General features: G+C 45.4%; 3 protein-coding genes and 1 long non-coding RNA gene across 5 annotated transcripts; 1 reads left to right on the top strand and 3 right to left on the bottom strand.

Annotated features, from left to right (window-relative positions):
* Positions 1-1,204: 1,204 nt before the first annotated feature.
* LOC127777084 (oligopeptide transporter 7-like) lies at positions 1,205-5,234 on the top strand. Its single transcript, XM_052303587.1, has 7 exons — positions 1,205-1,454; positions 1,529-2,004; positions 2,185-2,282; positions 3,167-3,736; positions 3,817-4,072; positions 4,159-4,341; positions 4,444-5,234. The coding sequence occupies exons 1-7, from the start codon at positions 1,370-1,372 to the stop codon at positions 5,059-5,061; spliced, it is 2,286 nt and encodes a 761-aa protein (XP_052159547.1). The 5' UTR covers positions 1,205-1,369; the 3' UTR covers positions 5,062-5,234.
* On the bottom strand, positions 3,642-4,783 carry LOC127777086 (uncharacterized). Of its 2 annotated transcripts, none has more exons than XR_008018245.1 (3): positions 4,645-4,783; positions 3,874-4,556; positions 3,642-3,769 (listed from the first exon to the last, which is right to left on the bottom strand). It is a non-coding gene; the product is annotated as an uncharacterized LOC127777086 (long non-coding RNA). The 2 variants fall into 2 exon arrangements; XR_008018246.1 differs by having other exon boundaries at positions 3,654-3,769; positions 3,870-4,556.
* LOC127777085 (pentatricopeptide repeat-containing protein At5g16420, mitochondrial-like) lies at positions 4,945-7,246 on the bottom strand. The gene is made up of 2 exons (XM_052303588.1): positions 5,392-7,246; positions 4,945-5,084 (listed from the first exon to the last, which is right to left on the bottom strand). The coding sequence occupies exon 1, from the start codon at positions 7,167-7,169 to the stop codon at positions 5,565-5,567; it is 1,605 nt and encodes a 534-aa protein (XP_052159548.1). The 5' UTR covers positions 7,170-7,246; the 3' UTR covers positions 4,945-5,084; positions 5,392-5,564.
* A 496-nt stretch (positions 7,247-7,742) lies between these two features.
* Positions 7,743-9,091, bottom strand: LOC127777315 (FCS-Like Zinc finger 2-like). The gene is made up of 3 exons (XM_052303889.1): positions 9,017-9,091; positions 8,531-8,939; positions 7,743-8,414 (listed from the first exon to the last, which is right to left on the bottom strand). The coding sequence occupies exons 2-3, from the start codon at positions 8,704-8,706 to the stop codon at positions 8,171-8,173; spliced, it is 420 nt and encodes a 139-aa protein (XP_052159849.1). The 5' UTR covers positions 8,707-8,939; positions 9,017-9,091; the 3' UTR covers positions 7,743-8,170.
* Between the last annotated feature and the right edge of the window lie 3,811 nt (positions 9,092-12,902).

Below are 12,902 nucleotides of genomic sequence, written 5' to 3'. Positions count from 1 at the left end.
TCATTTGTATTTGCATCTTGTTGATCCTGGCACAAGAGTAGATGTTGTTGCTGCCTGTTGCTGGGTTTGGACCATCTAAAGATGTTGATTGGTACTGTGAGACTGAGAGGCTGCTTTCACTGGTTCAATGCTGCACCTTCATGTGCTGGTTGAGATTCTCTTTCGCTCTGCTGTCAACAAGGAAACAGCCAAAAATGCATATTCATCTGATTCTTACCTACACTGATGAGAGAGGTTTATTTTCTCTTCTTTCTTTTCTTGAGCAGGAGTGTGTGGTTTTTTTTTCTTTCATTGGTCAAAGCTTGAGGTGTATTGAATCTATAGAACAAGTAGTAACTGTTTTTTTATACCCAAGAAAATGTTTATATGAACTGAATACACTATCAACAAGTACCTGAAAATCCTCACAGAAAACATATGAATCACTCTGGATTTCTAGATATTGAATTATTATTTTCTCCACCTAGATTACTACTGTTTCTAATCTTCGACATTTTGTCAGAGAGAGAGAGAGAGAGAGAGAGAGAGAGAGAGAGAGAGAGAGAGAGAGAGAGAGAGAGAGGCAGAAATCAATTTTAGTAATTTTTAGAACCAACGAACCTTTTGATTTTTCATATTAGCTTTCCGTGAAAGAAAGAGACAGGAAGAGAAGAACAAGACGCTGCTTAAATGTTTTGGATTACAATTTACACCTGTACGCAGTTGTGCATCAGGTTCTTCACTCCATATTCTCATCGCCTAATGACAAAAAATCAGAGGCTTCTAGCGTTGGTTCATTGAACCTGGACAGAAAAAATCCATCGAAAAGCTTGCCGGAATTTTGTCAGTGATGGAACGGATGTATGTTCTGCAGAGAAGGGACAAATGATGAGAGCACATGACAACATGCTTTGCTAAATGCATGCTAACAACAAAAAAGCAGGCAAAATTGCTTGTCATTTTTCATCATTTCTCAGACCTCATCGATCTGGCATGAAGCACGCACGTTAGACACTTTGATTAACAAAGAAAAACATTCCAGCTAAGCAAGCACGTTAATTAGTATAGTAATGTCTTCCATCTCACGCAGCTGCATCAAGTCAACCGTTTGAGTTTTCAGAGCTAGCGTGAACAGCATCAGGAGCAGTAGACTTAGACTGGTAGTTAATCACAATGGAGTACATTACTCTTCTAATTAGCAACAGGCATGCAAATAATATGTTCAGATCTCATGATCTCATCATCACAAATCAAGTCCAAAACAACCAACTCGATCGATTGATAGCTTATCAGTAATGGCACGCATCGTACGTTGCAGTTGCAGCAACGTCGTTTTCCTGCTAAAGATGAAGAGTAAAAGGCTCAGCTAGCCACACGCCTCCACACACACATGGCAGCCATGGCGTCCTCCCACCAAGAAGACCGCGAGGAGGAGGAGCACAGCCATGGCGACGGCGAGATCACCGCCCCGTTCTGTAAGCTCAGCAAGATCGTCGTCATAGCTTCTTCTCGTTGGTTGCTGCTCTGATCGGATCATGTGTATATGCAGTGAGGCCATCGACGTCGAGGGGGTCGCCGGAGTTGGAGGAGGAGGAGGAGAACTCGCCGATCGAGCAGGTGGCGCTGACGGTGCCGGTGAGCGACGAGCCGGAGACGCCGGTGCTGACGTTCAGGATGTGGGTGCTGGGGACGGCGTCGTGCGCGGTGCTCTCCTTCCTCAACCAGTTCTTCTGGTACCGCAAGGAGCCGCTCACCATCACCGCCATCTCGGCGCAGATCGCCGTCGTGCCGCTCGGCCGCCTCATGGCGGCGGCGCTGCCGGAGCGCGCCTTCTTCCGTGGGCGGCCGTGGGAGTTCACGCTCAACCCGGGCCCGTTCAATGTGAAGGAGCACGTGCTCATCACCATCTTCGCCAACTCCGGCGCCGGCACGGTGTACGCCATCCACGTCATCACCGCCGTCCGCGTGTTCTACGGCAAGCACATCTCCTTCTTCGTCTCCCTCCTCGTCGTCCTCACCACCCAGGTACCGTACGTCACCTTGCTAGTTGCTACCATCCATGGCAGATCGAAAGTGACTTTGTTTTTTCTTTAGATTTCTTGTCGTCTTCAACCATCGATCATTCGATCGATCAGGTTATATGCATGATTGTTTTTCGTGTTGGTGTTCATGTCGTGTAATGCGATCGTGGTTGTGGATGATCAGGTTCTTGGATTCGGGTGGGCGGGAATATTCCGGCGGTATCTGGTGGAGCCGGCGGCGATGTGGTGGCCGTCCAACCTTGTGCAGGTCTCCCTCTTCAGGTACCTACCACTCTTCTCTCCATGTTTTTTTTAAAAAAGTTTTTTTCCCTTTTCTTTTTGTTTAATAATGAAAGAGCAAATTTAAAATCGGTTCATGTGTATCTCATATTGATTGATTAGAGATATTTTTGGCATTGATTATATACCTTAATTAATCAGCTGGAACATAGAGGTTGGACTTTGAATTAGTACTCCAAAATTTAGTGGTTGGACAGAGCTTGCTTTCTGCTGGTAAAACAATGAAAATTAAATTAAATTAAATGCAAATAATATGTGAGATGCGTATGCTTGCACGTAGGTGTTCAATTTGATGTTTGAGTAAGACTCTCGCGCGCTTTGATAAGCGATTGATCGATCGATGAATCAAATGCCAAGTTAGCTAGCTGTCACTAATCATGACACGTCAGATTGGTCCTGCTTGCATTCAAGAGCATCAAAGAGGCTGGAATAGTTTGGGTCCTACAAGAAAATGAAACGGTTCAAACAAAAGAAGAGAAAAATATATGCACCCAGATCGCACAACATTTAGCAAATATAGTTAACGCAAACAGCAAAACCGTATAAACTGCCCATCATTGAGCTGGACAAGATGTGACCATTAATCAACTCGTGCTGTCTAAATTAATTTTTTTACGGTAAATTAAATTTGTTAGAGATTCGTAAGTTCAATGAATTGGTGGCCTCCCCAGGTCCCAGCCATGTAGGGTAGGAGTGCATATGATCCGGCCCAATAACAAGGCCCAGTTTGGGCTAATTTGTGGCCCAACACAGCTACATGCACCAGTTCTTACCCAGATCATCAGCAAGGATCAAATGACCTTTTAAAGCCAAAGAACTTGGTACTAAATGCAACTTACGCATTTGCAAATGTTTTTGCTCGTCAGGGCGCTTCACGAGAAGGAAGCAAGGAGCAAAGGTGGGCTGACGCGCAACCAGTTCTTCCTTGTGGCATTCATCTGCAGCTTCGCATACTACATCTTCCCAGGCTACCTGTTCCAGATGCTCACCTCCCTCTCCTGGATCTGCTGGGTCTTCCCCCACTCTGTGCTTGCACAGCAGCTCGGCTCAGGTCTCAGTGGCCTTGGCATTGGCGCGATCGGTCTCGACTGGTCCACTGTCTCCTCCTACCTTGGGAGCCCTCTTGCAAGCCCATGGTTTGCCACTGCAAATGTTGCTGCTGGCTTCTTCTTCATCATGTACATAATCACACCGATTGCTTACTGGTTCAATTTCTACAAGGCACAAAACTTCCCCATATTTTCTGATGGTCTCTTCACCTCAACTGGCCAAAAGTACAATATCTCAAGCATTGTGGACTCTCATTTCCATTTCGACACAAAGGCCTACGAGAAGAATGGTCCACTATACCTCAGCACCTTCTTTGCTGTCACATATGGCGTTGGTTTTGCATCCCTTACCGCAACAATTGTTCATGTTCTCCTCTTCCACGGAAGGTAAGTTTCATCTGGAATTGGACAGTCTATTGCCTGCAATATTAAATGAAGAAGCTAAGGACCATAATGTTTGCTTTCAGTGAAATCTGGCAATTAAGTAAATCAGCTTTCCAAGAAAAAAGGATGGACATACATACAAAACTTATGAGGAGATATAAGCAGGTTCCTGAGTGGTGGTTTGTTTGCATCCTCATTGCTAACATTGTCGTCACCATATTTGCCTGTGAATACTACATTGAGCAACTCCAGTTGCCCTGGTGGGGTGTCTTACTAGCATGTGCCATTGCCTTCTTCTTCACCCTCCCAATTGGGATAATCACAGCAACAACGAACCAGGTACGAATTCTAACACCTTGTGCATATTATGCCATACAGCTCTAGAGCAAACAGTTCAGCACTTCATCATTTTCCGTCGTATGCAGACTCCAGGCTTGAACATCATCACAGAGTACATCATGGGGTACTTGTACCCTGGACGACCTGTAGCAAATATGTGTTTCAAGGTATATGGTTACATCAGCATGAGCCAGGCCCTGACATTTCTGCAAGATTTTAAGCTGGGTCACTACATGAAGATTCCACCAAGGACCATGTTTATGGCTCAGGTTAGCTTTACTAGCCATTTAGTTATCTGCCATTTCTCCTAAGGAAGTACAAACATGGTCCTGCTGCATTCTGCCACTAATAAACTTCTTGGAACATGGCAGGTGGTGGGAACTTTGATTGCAGCATTTGTATACATTGGAACAGCATGGTGGCTGATGGAAACAATCCCCAACATCTGTAACACTGAACTCCTCCCATCAGATAGCCCTTGGACCTGCCCAGGAGATCATGTGTTCTATGATGCATCAGTTATATGGGGTCTTATTAGCCCACGCAGAATATTTGGGGACTTAGGCACTTACTCAGCGGTAAACTGGTTCTTTTTGGGTGGAGCTATTGCCCCCGTCCTTGTCTGGTTTGCACACAAGGCATTCCCAAACCAAAACTGGATCTTGCTCATAAACATGCCTGTGCTGATTGGTGCCACTGGCCAGATGCCGCCTGCGACTGCCGTCAACTACACAACATGGATACTTGTTGGTTTCTTGTCAGGTTATGTGGTCTACAGATATCGACGTGACTGGTGGGAGCGGCACAATTATCTGCTTTCAGGTGCACTGGATGCTGGTTTGGCATTCATGGCCGTTTTGATTTACTTGTGCCTAGGCTTGGAGAACATCAGTCTGAACTGGTGGGGCAATGACTTGGATGGATGTCCTCTGGCTTCTTGCCCCACTGCTAAAGGTGTAGTTGTTGATGGATGCCCAGTCTATACTTGAGGATCTCCTTGTGTATGACAGTGCTGGGGAGAATTTGAACAATCTTAAGGAGCATGTAAGGGCCAACGTAAATAGGATAAATTTTTTTCCCAGACCATGTAAAGATGAGAAATTGGTGTTGTATTATTGTATTCCTTGAGTTTTCAGAATTGTAATGGAAGTTTTGAAAGGTACTTATTTGGGTCACCAAACCAATTGTTATTCAACACTAGAAACAAAATGTAGTATACTTGCGTGAAAGGAATATGCAGTTATATTGCCAAGTACAAATAAATAAACAAAGAATACTGATGCTCTGTCATCAAAAGGCATGCCCTAGAGACTGCTTACCAGTGTGATGGTGTCAATATAGCTCACATTCTTTCTTTGATTTGTCCAGTGTATCCCTATACCAATCTGCACATCCCAGGAATAGCAAGCCCAGAGAACCACAATATCCTGATATCTCTGTTGAAGGACACTGCTATCGATTTCCATGATTTACATTTCTCAGCACCACATGATTACATATCTAATACTAAATCGAGATGCTTTTTCGAAGTATCAGTTGTATCTACCACCTTCCTGATAAAAATTTCCCAAGAATTACCATCCAGGAAATCCCGACCACGTAAAGCTGCATTTTCAAGAATTTTGATAATAGTATCCTCATGTCTCGGCTCAGAAAGACTATCAACCAAAACTTGGAAAAGAAGTCTGCTTGGGCTGAAACCTCTAGACACCATTTCCTCAAAGACTGTAGCCCCTTCATTTGGCTTCCCTGTTTTACATAATCCCTTGATCAAGGCCTCATAAGTCAAGGCATTTGGTTCATACCCTCGTTCAACCATGTCATCCCACACCCGCCCAGCCTCCTGCAACTCCTCATTTTCACATAATCCTGAAATTAGTGAGTTGTACGTCAGCAAGCTTGGTTTGAAACCCCTCTCAAGCTCATCAAACAGCTTCCTCGCCTTGCGGACCATTCCATTCCTGCACAACCAATAGATCAATGTGCTCGTGACCATGTTATCAGGTGGCACGTTCTTCTTCTCCATCCATCTCCACAATTGGTTCGCCTCCTCTGATTTTCCATCCTGGCATAGCACATCAACCACCTTAGCACCTAGCGCTGTGTCTGGCACATATCCTGCCCCCAGCATCTCCCGCATAAAATCGCGTGCCTCAATAGGTTTTCCCTCCTTGCAGCATGCCTCTATCACCACGGAATATGTGACCTCATTTGGTTGCACTCTAGCAGCCTCCATCTCATCCATAATTCTGGCTGCATCCTGGAGCTTCCCGCATTGACAGTAACCGTCGATGAGCACGGTGTACATCGTAACATCTGGTCTACGCCCACTAGCGATTATATCATCGAAGAGCTTCTGCGCACCTTCAATATCCCCCTTCCCACAGTAGGCAGAGAGAACCGTGGTGTAGGTGACGACATCCGGGGTGATTCCCAGGCCAGGCATTTCGTCGAGTACCTTGAGTGCGGCATCGAGGTCACCGATGCCAACAAGCCCCTTGAGCAGGATGTTGCAGGAGACGAGGTTGGGTGTGATGTAGAGCTTGGTTGGCGCGGCGCGGAAGAGCGCGGCGGCGAGACGGAGGCGGCGGGCGGAGACGAGAGAGTGGAGGAGGGCGTTGAAGGAACGGACGGAGGGGTGGGAGTTGAAGGAGGGGAGGGAGAGGAAGAGGCGGAGGGAAGGGAGGGGCGGGAGCGAGCGGAGCAGGGGAAGGAAGGGGCGGTCGGAGAAGGCGGGGAGGTTGGCGGCGCGGAGGGCGGAGAGGACGGGGGGGAGGAGGGCGGGGTCGGCGGCGGGGAGGCGGGAGAGGACGGCGGCGAAGACGGGGAGCGAGGGGGGAAGCGGCGGGGCGGCGTGGAAGAGCGCGTGGCGGAAGGCGAGCACGGCGAGGTGCGGCGTCGGGAGGCGGAGCAGGAGGCGCGCGAGGCTGCGCGCGGTGAGGCGGCGCGGCCATGGCTGGACGGGCGGGGTGACGGTGTAGCGGGAGGTCGGGAGCGACGCGGGGAGTTCGGCCAGGTGGGCAAGCGGCACGGTGGCCTTCGCGGTGGTGGAGAATGCGCGGGCTGGAGGTCCCCAAGCCCAGCGGCGCGCAGCCATGGCGGTGGCGGACACGGGCGGCGCTCGCCGGCGGCGTGGAGGAAGAACGCGGCGCGGCGCGGGAGTCTTGCAGGAGAGAAGAGAGAGAGAAATACAGGGGCCAATCTGCAAAATTTCCGATCGCTACCAATCTGCAAATATGGGCCGCACACGTAAACTGAAATCCGTTTGTGGGCCGCGCGAAATCGATATCCCGTTCAGGCCCAATTAGTCAGAATCCCATCATGGCCCAATTAGTATGGGCTAATCACTTCCCCATTCTTGGGCCACAGGTAATCGTCCGTGCTGGGCCTCCAGATTAATCGGGAAGTTCGTCGTCGTCGTCGTCTTCTTGCTCGGTCTCGACCGTGCAACGACTCATCGCCGGCGGAGCTCCGGCGATCTATGTTCCATCATTACGTAATGGATTAATTTATTTTGATATTTCTGTAGTCTTCATTCGGAAGGAAATTAAGGAATGAGCTGATCTCTTGGTCACGACCTCATCAACTTACACCGGCATAGCTAATTATTGCGGAAATGGATCAAACCATCGGCAGAAGAAATTAATTCGTTTGCAGCAGCTCAAGAGTACGAAATTCATAAATTTTGCAGAAGGCTTAATTAATTAGCTGAAATCAAGCTCAAACCAAACCAGTACCAGTACTAGTTAATTCTACATGATCGATCCTTCACTTAGTACAGGCTCCAGCATGATGGAGAAAAGCATGAACACTTACGTTACATGTCTCGATTCGGAATCTAATATCATCATGATCTCGATTGACTTCTCTTAATTTCAACACCTCGCTCTCTCCATAACCAGGAGATTACTATTATACTATAGATAGACTAGTGTTCGCATGGCCTCATCGTCTTCACCTCATCTTGATTCTTGACATGGGACAGTAGCAGCTGAGCACAACGATGAACCATCTTGGAAGATGGCAAAAACATTCGGAGACAAACCACCGCTCGTCGATCGATCACACAGTGCTGTTACAAACGGCCGGCGAGCTAGCTTAGCCAGACACGGCGGGAGCAGCGTGGGTGGTGAGGTCAGCGACGGTGGGGCGGCGGGGGATCACCGCGAAGAGGCCCGCCTCGTTGGCGGCGCACTGTGCCGGCGCCGGCGCCGGCGAGGAGGACGACGACATGTCCCTGCTGCGTTGCAGCGTGCGGTGGCGGCGCTTGACGGCGGCGAGCGCTGAGTCCATGTCCATCTGGTCCTGCCTGCAGTCGTCGCTGCAGAACGCCGCGTTCCCCCTGCACAAACAACACATATGCAATTAATCAATCAATGAATCACTAAATAATCGATCAAGCAAATATGCATGAGATTGAAGGAGAGAAAAATAATCAAGATCGTGGTCCGTACGTACTTGTACATGAAGATGTGGCGGTTGAAGGTGATGTCCCGCTTGCAGAGGAAGCAAGCGTCGAGGTAGTGGTAATCGCCGTCGCCGCCGCCGCCGGTGCCGGCGCAGGACGAGGAGGAGGAGTTGTCGTCGACGAGGAAGAAGCGCGAATCCACCTTGACGTACCTCGACTCCATCATATCTAACGGCAGGTTGGTTCTCTTAATGTAGATTTTTGCTCTCAAGAGAGTGCATGAGCAGCCAGTCACACTAGCAAGTTCATTAGTGTTACTTCAACCATGTGAGCTAAGTAGAAAGCGTAGTAGACCGTGGCTCCTGTGTAATGTGCTCGACGATGGCCGGGAGGGAGATGGTCTGGGACGACTTGGCTTCGTTCAATTATATAGCTGGCTAGCTCATCGATCTCTGCAATCTGCATGCATGTTGGTTGTTGTAAAAGGGTGGGTTTCTCTCCTGAAACCGCGGGTGCAGAGTGAGAGTGCAACGTACTGTGCGAAGCGGTCGTCGCAGCTGCAATTAATCCGTTGGGCGACAGGTTGATTTCCGGCGGGCGGGGTGGGGCGAAACAGACGGCAGCGCGCGTCCCACTGGTTTTTCGTTTGGTTTGGTTTGGTGTTGCGCCGAATAAGACGGCCCTGGGCCAAGCCGCAACGTAAACGTAACGCACGCGTGCTGCTGCTACGTGCTCATCCATCTACTCAGTACGCCTATCTGCTCGATGGGTTGCTAGCTCGATCGTACTGTGGCACACAGGGAGGGAGAGGGACACGAGTGTACGGGCAGCGCGAGAAACGACGGGCTATCCTGTCGGCCGCATGCGCCAATCCCGACCCAAACAAGATTCCCTTCCTTCTCCTCTCCTCTCGTCGCTGTATTCCACTAACTTCTCAGATGACAGCCCCGCGAATATAGTACACGAGTCCATTTGATTTGGAAGAAAAACATAGAAATTTTAAAAGATTTTAATTTTTATAAAAATTTTTTCAATGAATGACTTTGAATCAAAAGATTGAATCATATCCAATCCTTTAAAATTTTTATGGAATGAATAATTCTATGGAGATTTTAGAGGGAACTTAGGTCTTGTTTGGACCATTTAGTCCATGTACTAAAAACTTTAGTCCCCTACCGTTTGGATCTAGGGACTAAAAACATGTGGACCGAGGGAGAGACGAGATAGACTGTCACTTTAGTCACTATAAGTACCTCTAAGAGGGACTAATGGATTTTAGTCTCAGTATGCACTTTTAGTCTCTTTAAATCACCCTTGTTTGAATTCTTAGGGACTAAAATGGAGGGATTAATGGATTAGGCCGATGAACCAAACAGGACCTTAGCAAGAGCTCAAAGGTTTTGAAAAATTTCCTTCAAGTCTATCTCTCTTATCCGATTCTTGTGTTTTTTTTACAGTCTAATCAAACGACAATTTTTGTGTGTTTTGCAATCCTATGTTTTACACTTCCTATTAAAATCCTGTGTTTTTCCTATTTCTTCGTTTTTCATTCCTACGATTTAAAGGGGCCGTTTTGGCTCTCTGATTAGTACTCTATTTCATATGATAAGTTGTTTGATTTTTTTCAAACTTTCGAAAGTTTTTTAAAAAATATAGTAGAATTTTTAACGGAAAAACAAACATATTATTAAAATATATTCAATGTTAAATTTAATTAAACGAATTTAATATTTTAGATGCTGCTAAAGTTTTCAATAAACTTGGTCAAACTCAACAAAGTTTGATAAAAAAAATCAAAACAATTTATAATATGATGAAATGAAGGAAGTAGTATATCTGAGCCCGGTAGTTGTCCATATATTGGCCAAAAATGTTATTCTCCTTTTATCAAGGATTTGTCTTGTATATGAGTATTAAACTAGATATTATGAGGATTCAACAGGGTATCAAAGGATGTGCATGCTTCTTCTGATTTCTGAAAGCTTTGACCTCGGTGCTCTGGACTCAGAAGCTGCAGCGCTCTATATATTTTTCAGTCATGTCTTATTATGCACATCATTTCCAGCTAATTTCTTTTTTCAGTAAATGCTCTCTTCTGTATAAGAGTACAGTTCGATTACTTTCACAGTCTTCTCTATCATATCTAATAATAAAAACATGAAAGAAGAGTAAAAGACAGGCACGAGTTGCTTTCTGACTCGGATTGGTTTTGTTTATTTCGAAAAGATCCAAGATAAAGCTGCATCAGCGAACTCGAATATTGGCCGACGTCGTCTCAAGGAAAAGAAAACGCTTATTACTACGAGTTAACAGTAAAAAGCCGCCCTCCAGATCATCAACTGAATAAAATTACTGTCGCTGTCTCTGACTGGATATCTTTGTTATTACTTGCTTACAAATATTCTATACACAACAACGCCACGAGCAGATGAACTGCACGTCTGCATCAGCAAATAGGATAATTATGCAGAATGCTTTAAGGAAAAAAACACTGAGCTTTACGATTGATTATATTGCGGTATGGCCCACTAAAGTGCAAAAGTTGGCATTGATATTTACGATGTCCCGTCAAATGAAACAACCTTTATTCATTCAGAGCACCCAAAACACAAGTTGGACATCGACATGTCACACAAGTTGATCAAAACGAAGTAAAAATTCTTTGATAAACCAAGGGCTATCAGAGGCTAAAGCGAAATCGTCAATCATTTTATACAAGGGCTGCACAGCAGCCAGAAACTAGAGCTAAAGCCCATTCCATGTTTCAGCCACGAGCCTCACGATTTATTGTGGAGTTAGTTTAGAGAGTCCAAAGAGCCAAATCCATTGGAGGGAGAAAATTTGTCAAATACACCTGTTGCGCCATCGAAATTGCCTGAGGTCTTTCGCTAGTTCTTGCCCATCGCCGCTCTGTCCTGCTGCCTGAGCCTCTGACCTCCACCGGAAAGATACTTCTGGAACTTCTCCTGCCAGAATACAAGAAATGGTTATACATCCAATGAACTGTAAACAAGCTCACAAGTACTGTACAACATAGCTGTTATCATCCAAACTAAACAAAAAGAGACTGAAAAGAAAAACAAGGAACTTAGATCAGGCACGCTTGGATTTCTTGTGAACAAAACTGCAGTCACACTTGGATCAGTTCTGGAAGGCAGCCCAGGAACAGGTGGCTGTAGGCAACTTGGCATTAATAGGTTGATCACCAAGGGAAACTGACCAAGTTCTGGAACATATTGACGGACTTTAGATATTGATAACAAGACTAATTCAAGCTGGACGACGATAAGAAAAAAGAGTTCCCAACTAATAACTGAGCCTCATGACTACAAACATATAAATGTCAAAAGTAGGAGCCAAACTGCACGAGAAGAACGAACCATCAACTGAAACCTTGCAAGTATAAACATATAATGTCAAAAGTAGGAGTCAAAAGCTAAACAGTTTACAAGAACAGAGAGAATAGTCAATGCAAAAGTAAAGTCCCATACTCCTATTGCACCGAAATAGAACTGCACCAAATTAAAGATGACTAAAATATATGTTCCATTTTACCTTAATAGTAACAACCTCTACAATTTAGGGATTAAAATCTTATTCTAGTAAGCAATTCAATACTACTGATTATTGTTACTTAGAATCAGAATCAGAAACCAACAGACACCGAAATATATTTATTAAATATGGATATAGTTCCAACTCATTCCAATGGAAATGGGTGGTATACCAGAACCCTTGCAGCCTCAAGGAACCAAAATGGAGAAATTTAACAAAAGCAGTTCTGTAATGAGAACTTGAAAAGACACGGTTTAACTTAGTTGACTAGCTCTGAGAAACAGTAGCCTGGTAACATATACACGGAAGATAGCATGACTTCAGCAGTTCAGATGCCTGAAGGAAATCGCCAGAACAAATAACAATTTCTAGCCATAATCTGCACATTTCATGGTTATAAGTCTATCATTGTATGGAGATGCTTATTATATTACTTGTCCAGTGGCGCCCACAACGCAGTGGTTTCAAGGAATACCAACAATCTCCTCGAATTCGTCTCATGGATGCTTGAGATGAGCTTCAAGTTTATCATCATCAAAGATAAGATATTTGGCTCATATTATTGCTCAACTCCCAACAGGCCCCAAATTAGCGTGTTATATGTCAGCAAGCATGACAAAGTTGACAACCCCCCTCAACCCATCCCGAGATCATAACAATAACATAGCTTTTGTGTTTGTTGATCCATCCATTCTTGCATAATCAATAGATCACTGTGCTTAAAGGTAGATTACTTTGTAGCATTAGTGAATTGTAAATGATAACTCCATTCCAACATGAGCTCCATGATTTTTTACAAGCCATTCAAATAGATTAATATTAGACTCAAAACATAAACAATAAATTTTCTTTTCTTACAAGGTGAAC

The sequence above is a fragment of the Oryza glaberrima genome, chromosome 6, assembly GCF_000147395.1.
Source record: "Oryza glaberrima chromosome 6, OglaRS2, whole genome shotgun sequence".
Classification (NCBI taxonomy): domain Eukaryota; kingdom Viridiplantae; phylum Streptophyta; class Magnoliopsida; order Poales; family Poaceae; genus Oryza; species Oryza glaberrima.
Note: the sequence above shows the minus strand (reverse complement) of the source record. Positions and strands in the feature narration are given on the sequence as shown.

Bases quoted from the DNA above. Each gene is read 5' to 3' on its own strand.
- LOC127777085 (XM_052303588.1), bottom strand. From the start codon at position 7,169: ATGGCTGCGCGCCGCTGGGCTTGGGGACCTCCAGCCCGCGCATTCTCC.
- LOC127777084 (XM_052303587.1), top strand. From the start codon at position 1,370: ATGGCAGCCATGGCGTCCTCCCACCAAGAAGACCGCGAGGAGGAGGAG. The intron at 4,073-4,158 runs GTACGAATTCTA...CGTCGTATGCAG, and splicing joins TCACAGCAACAACGAACCAG to ACTCCAGGCTTGAACATCAT. The intron at 4,342-4,443 runs GTTAGCTTTACT...GGAACATGGCAG, and splicing joins GGACCATGTTTATGGCTCAG to GTGGTGGGAACTTTGATTGC.
- LOC127777315 (XM_052303889.1), bottom strand. From the start codon at position 8,706: ATGATGGAGTCGAGGTACGTCAAGGTGGATTCGCGCTTCTTCCTCGTC. The intron at 8,415-8,530 runs GTACGTACGGAC...TTGTTTGTGCAG, and splicing joins CGCCACATCTTCATGTACAA to GGGGAACGCGGCGTTCTGCA.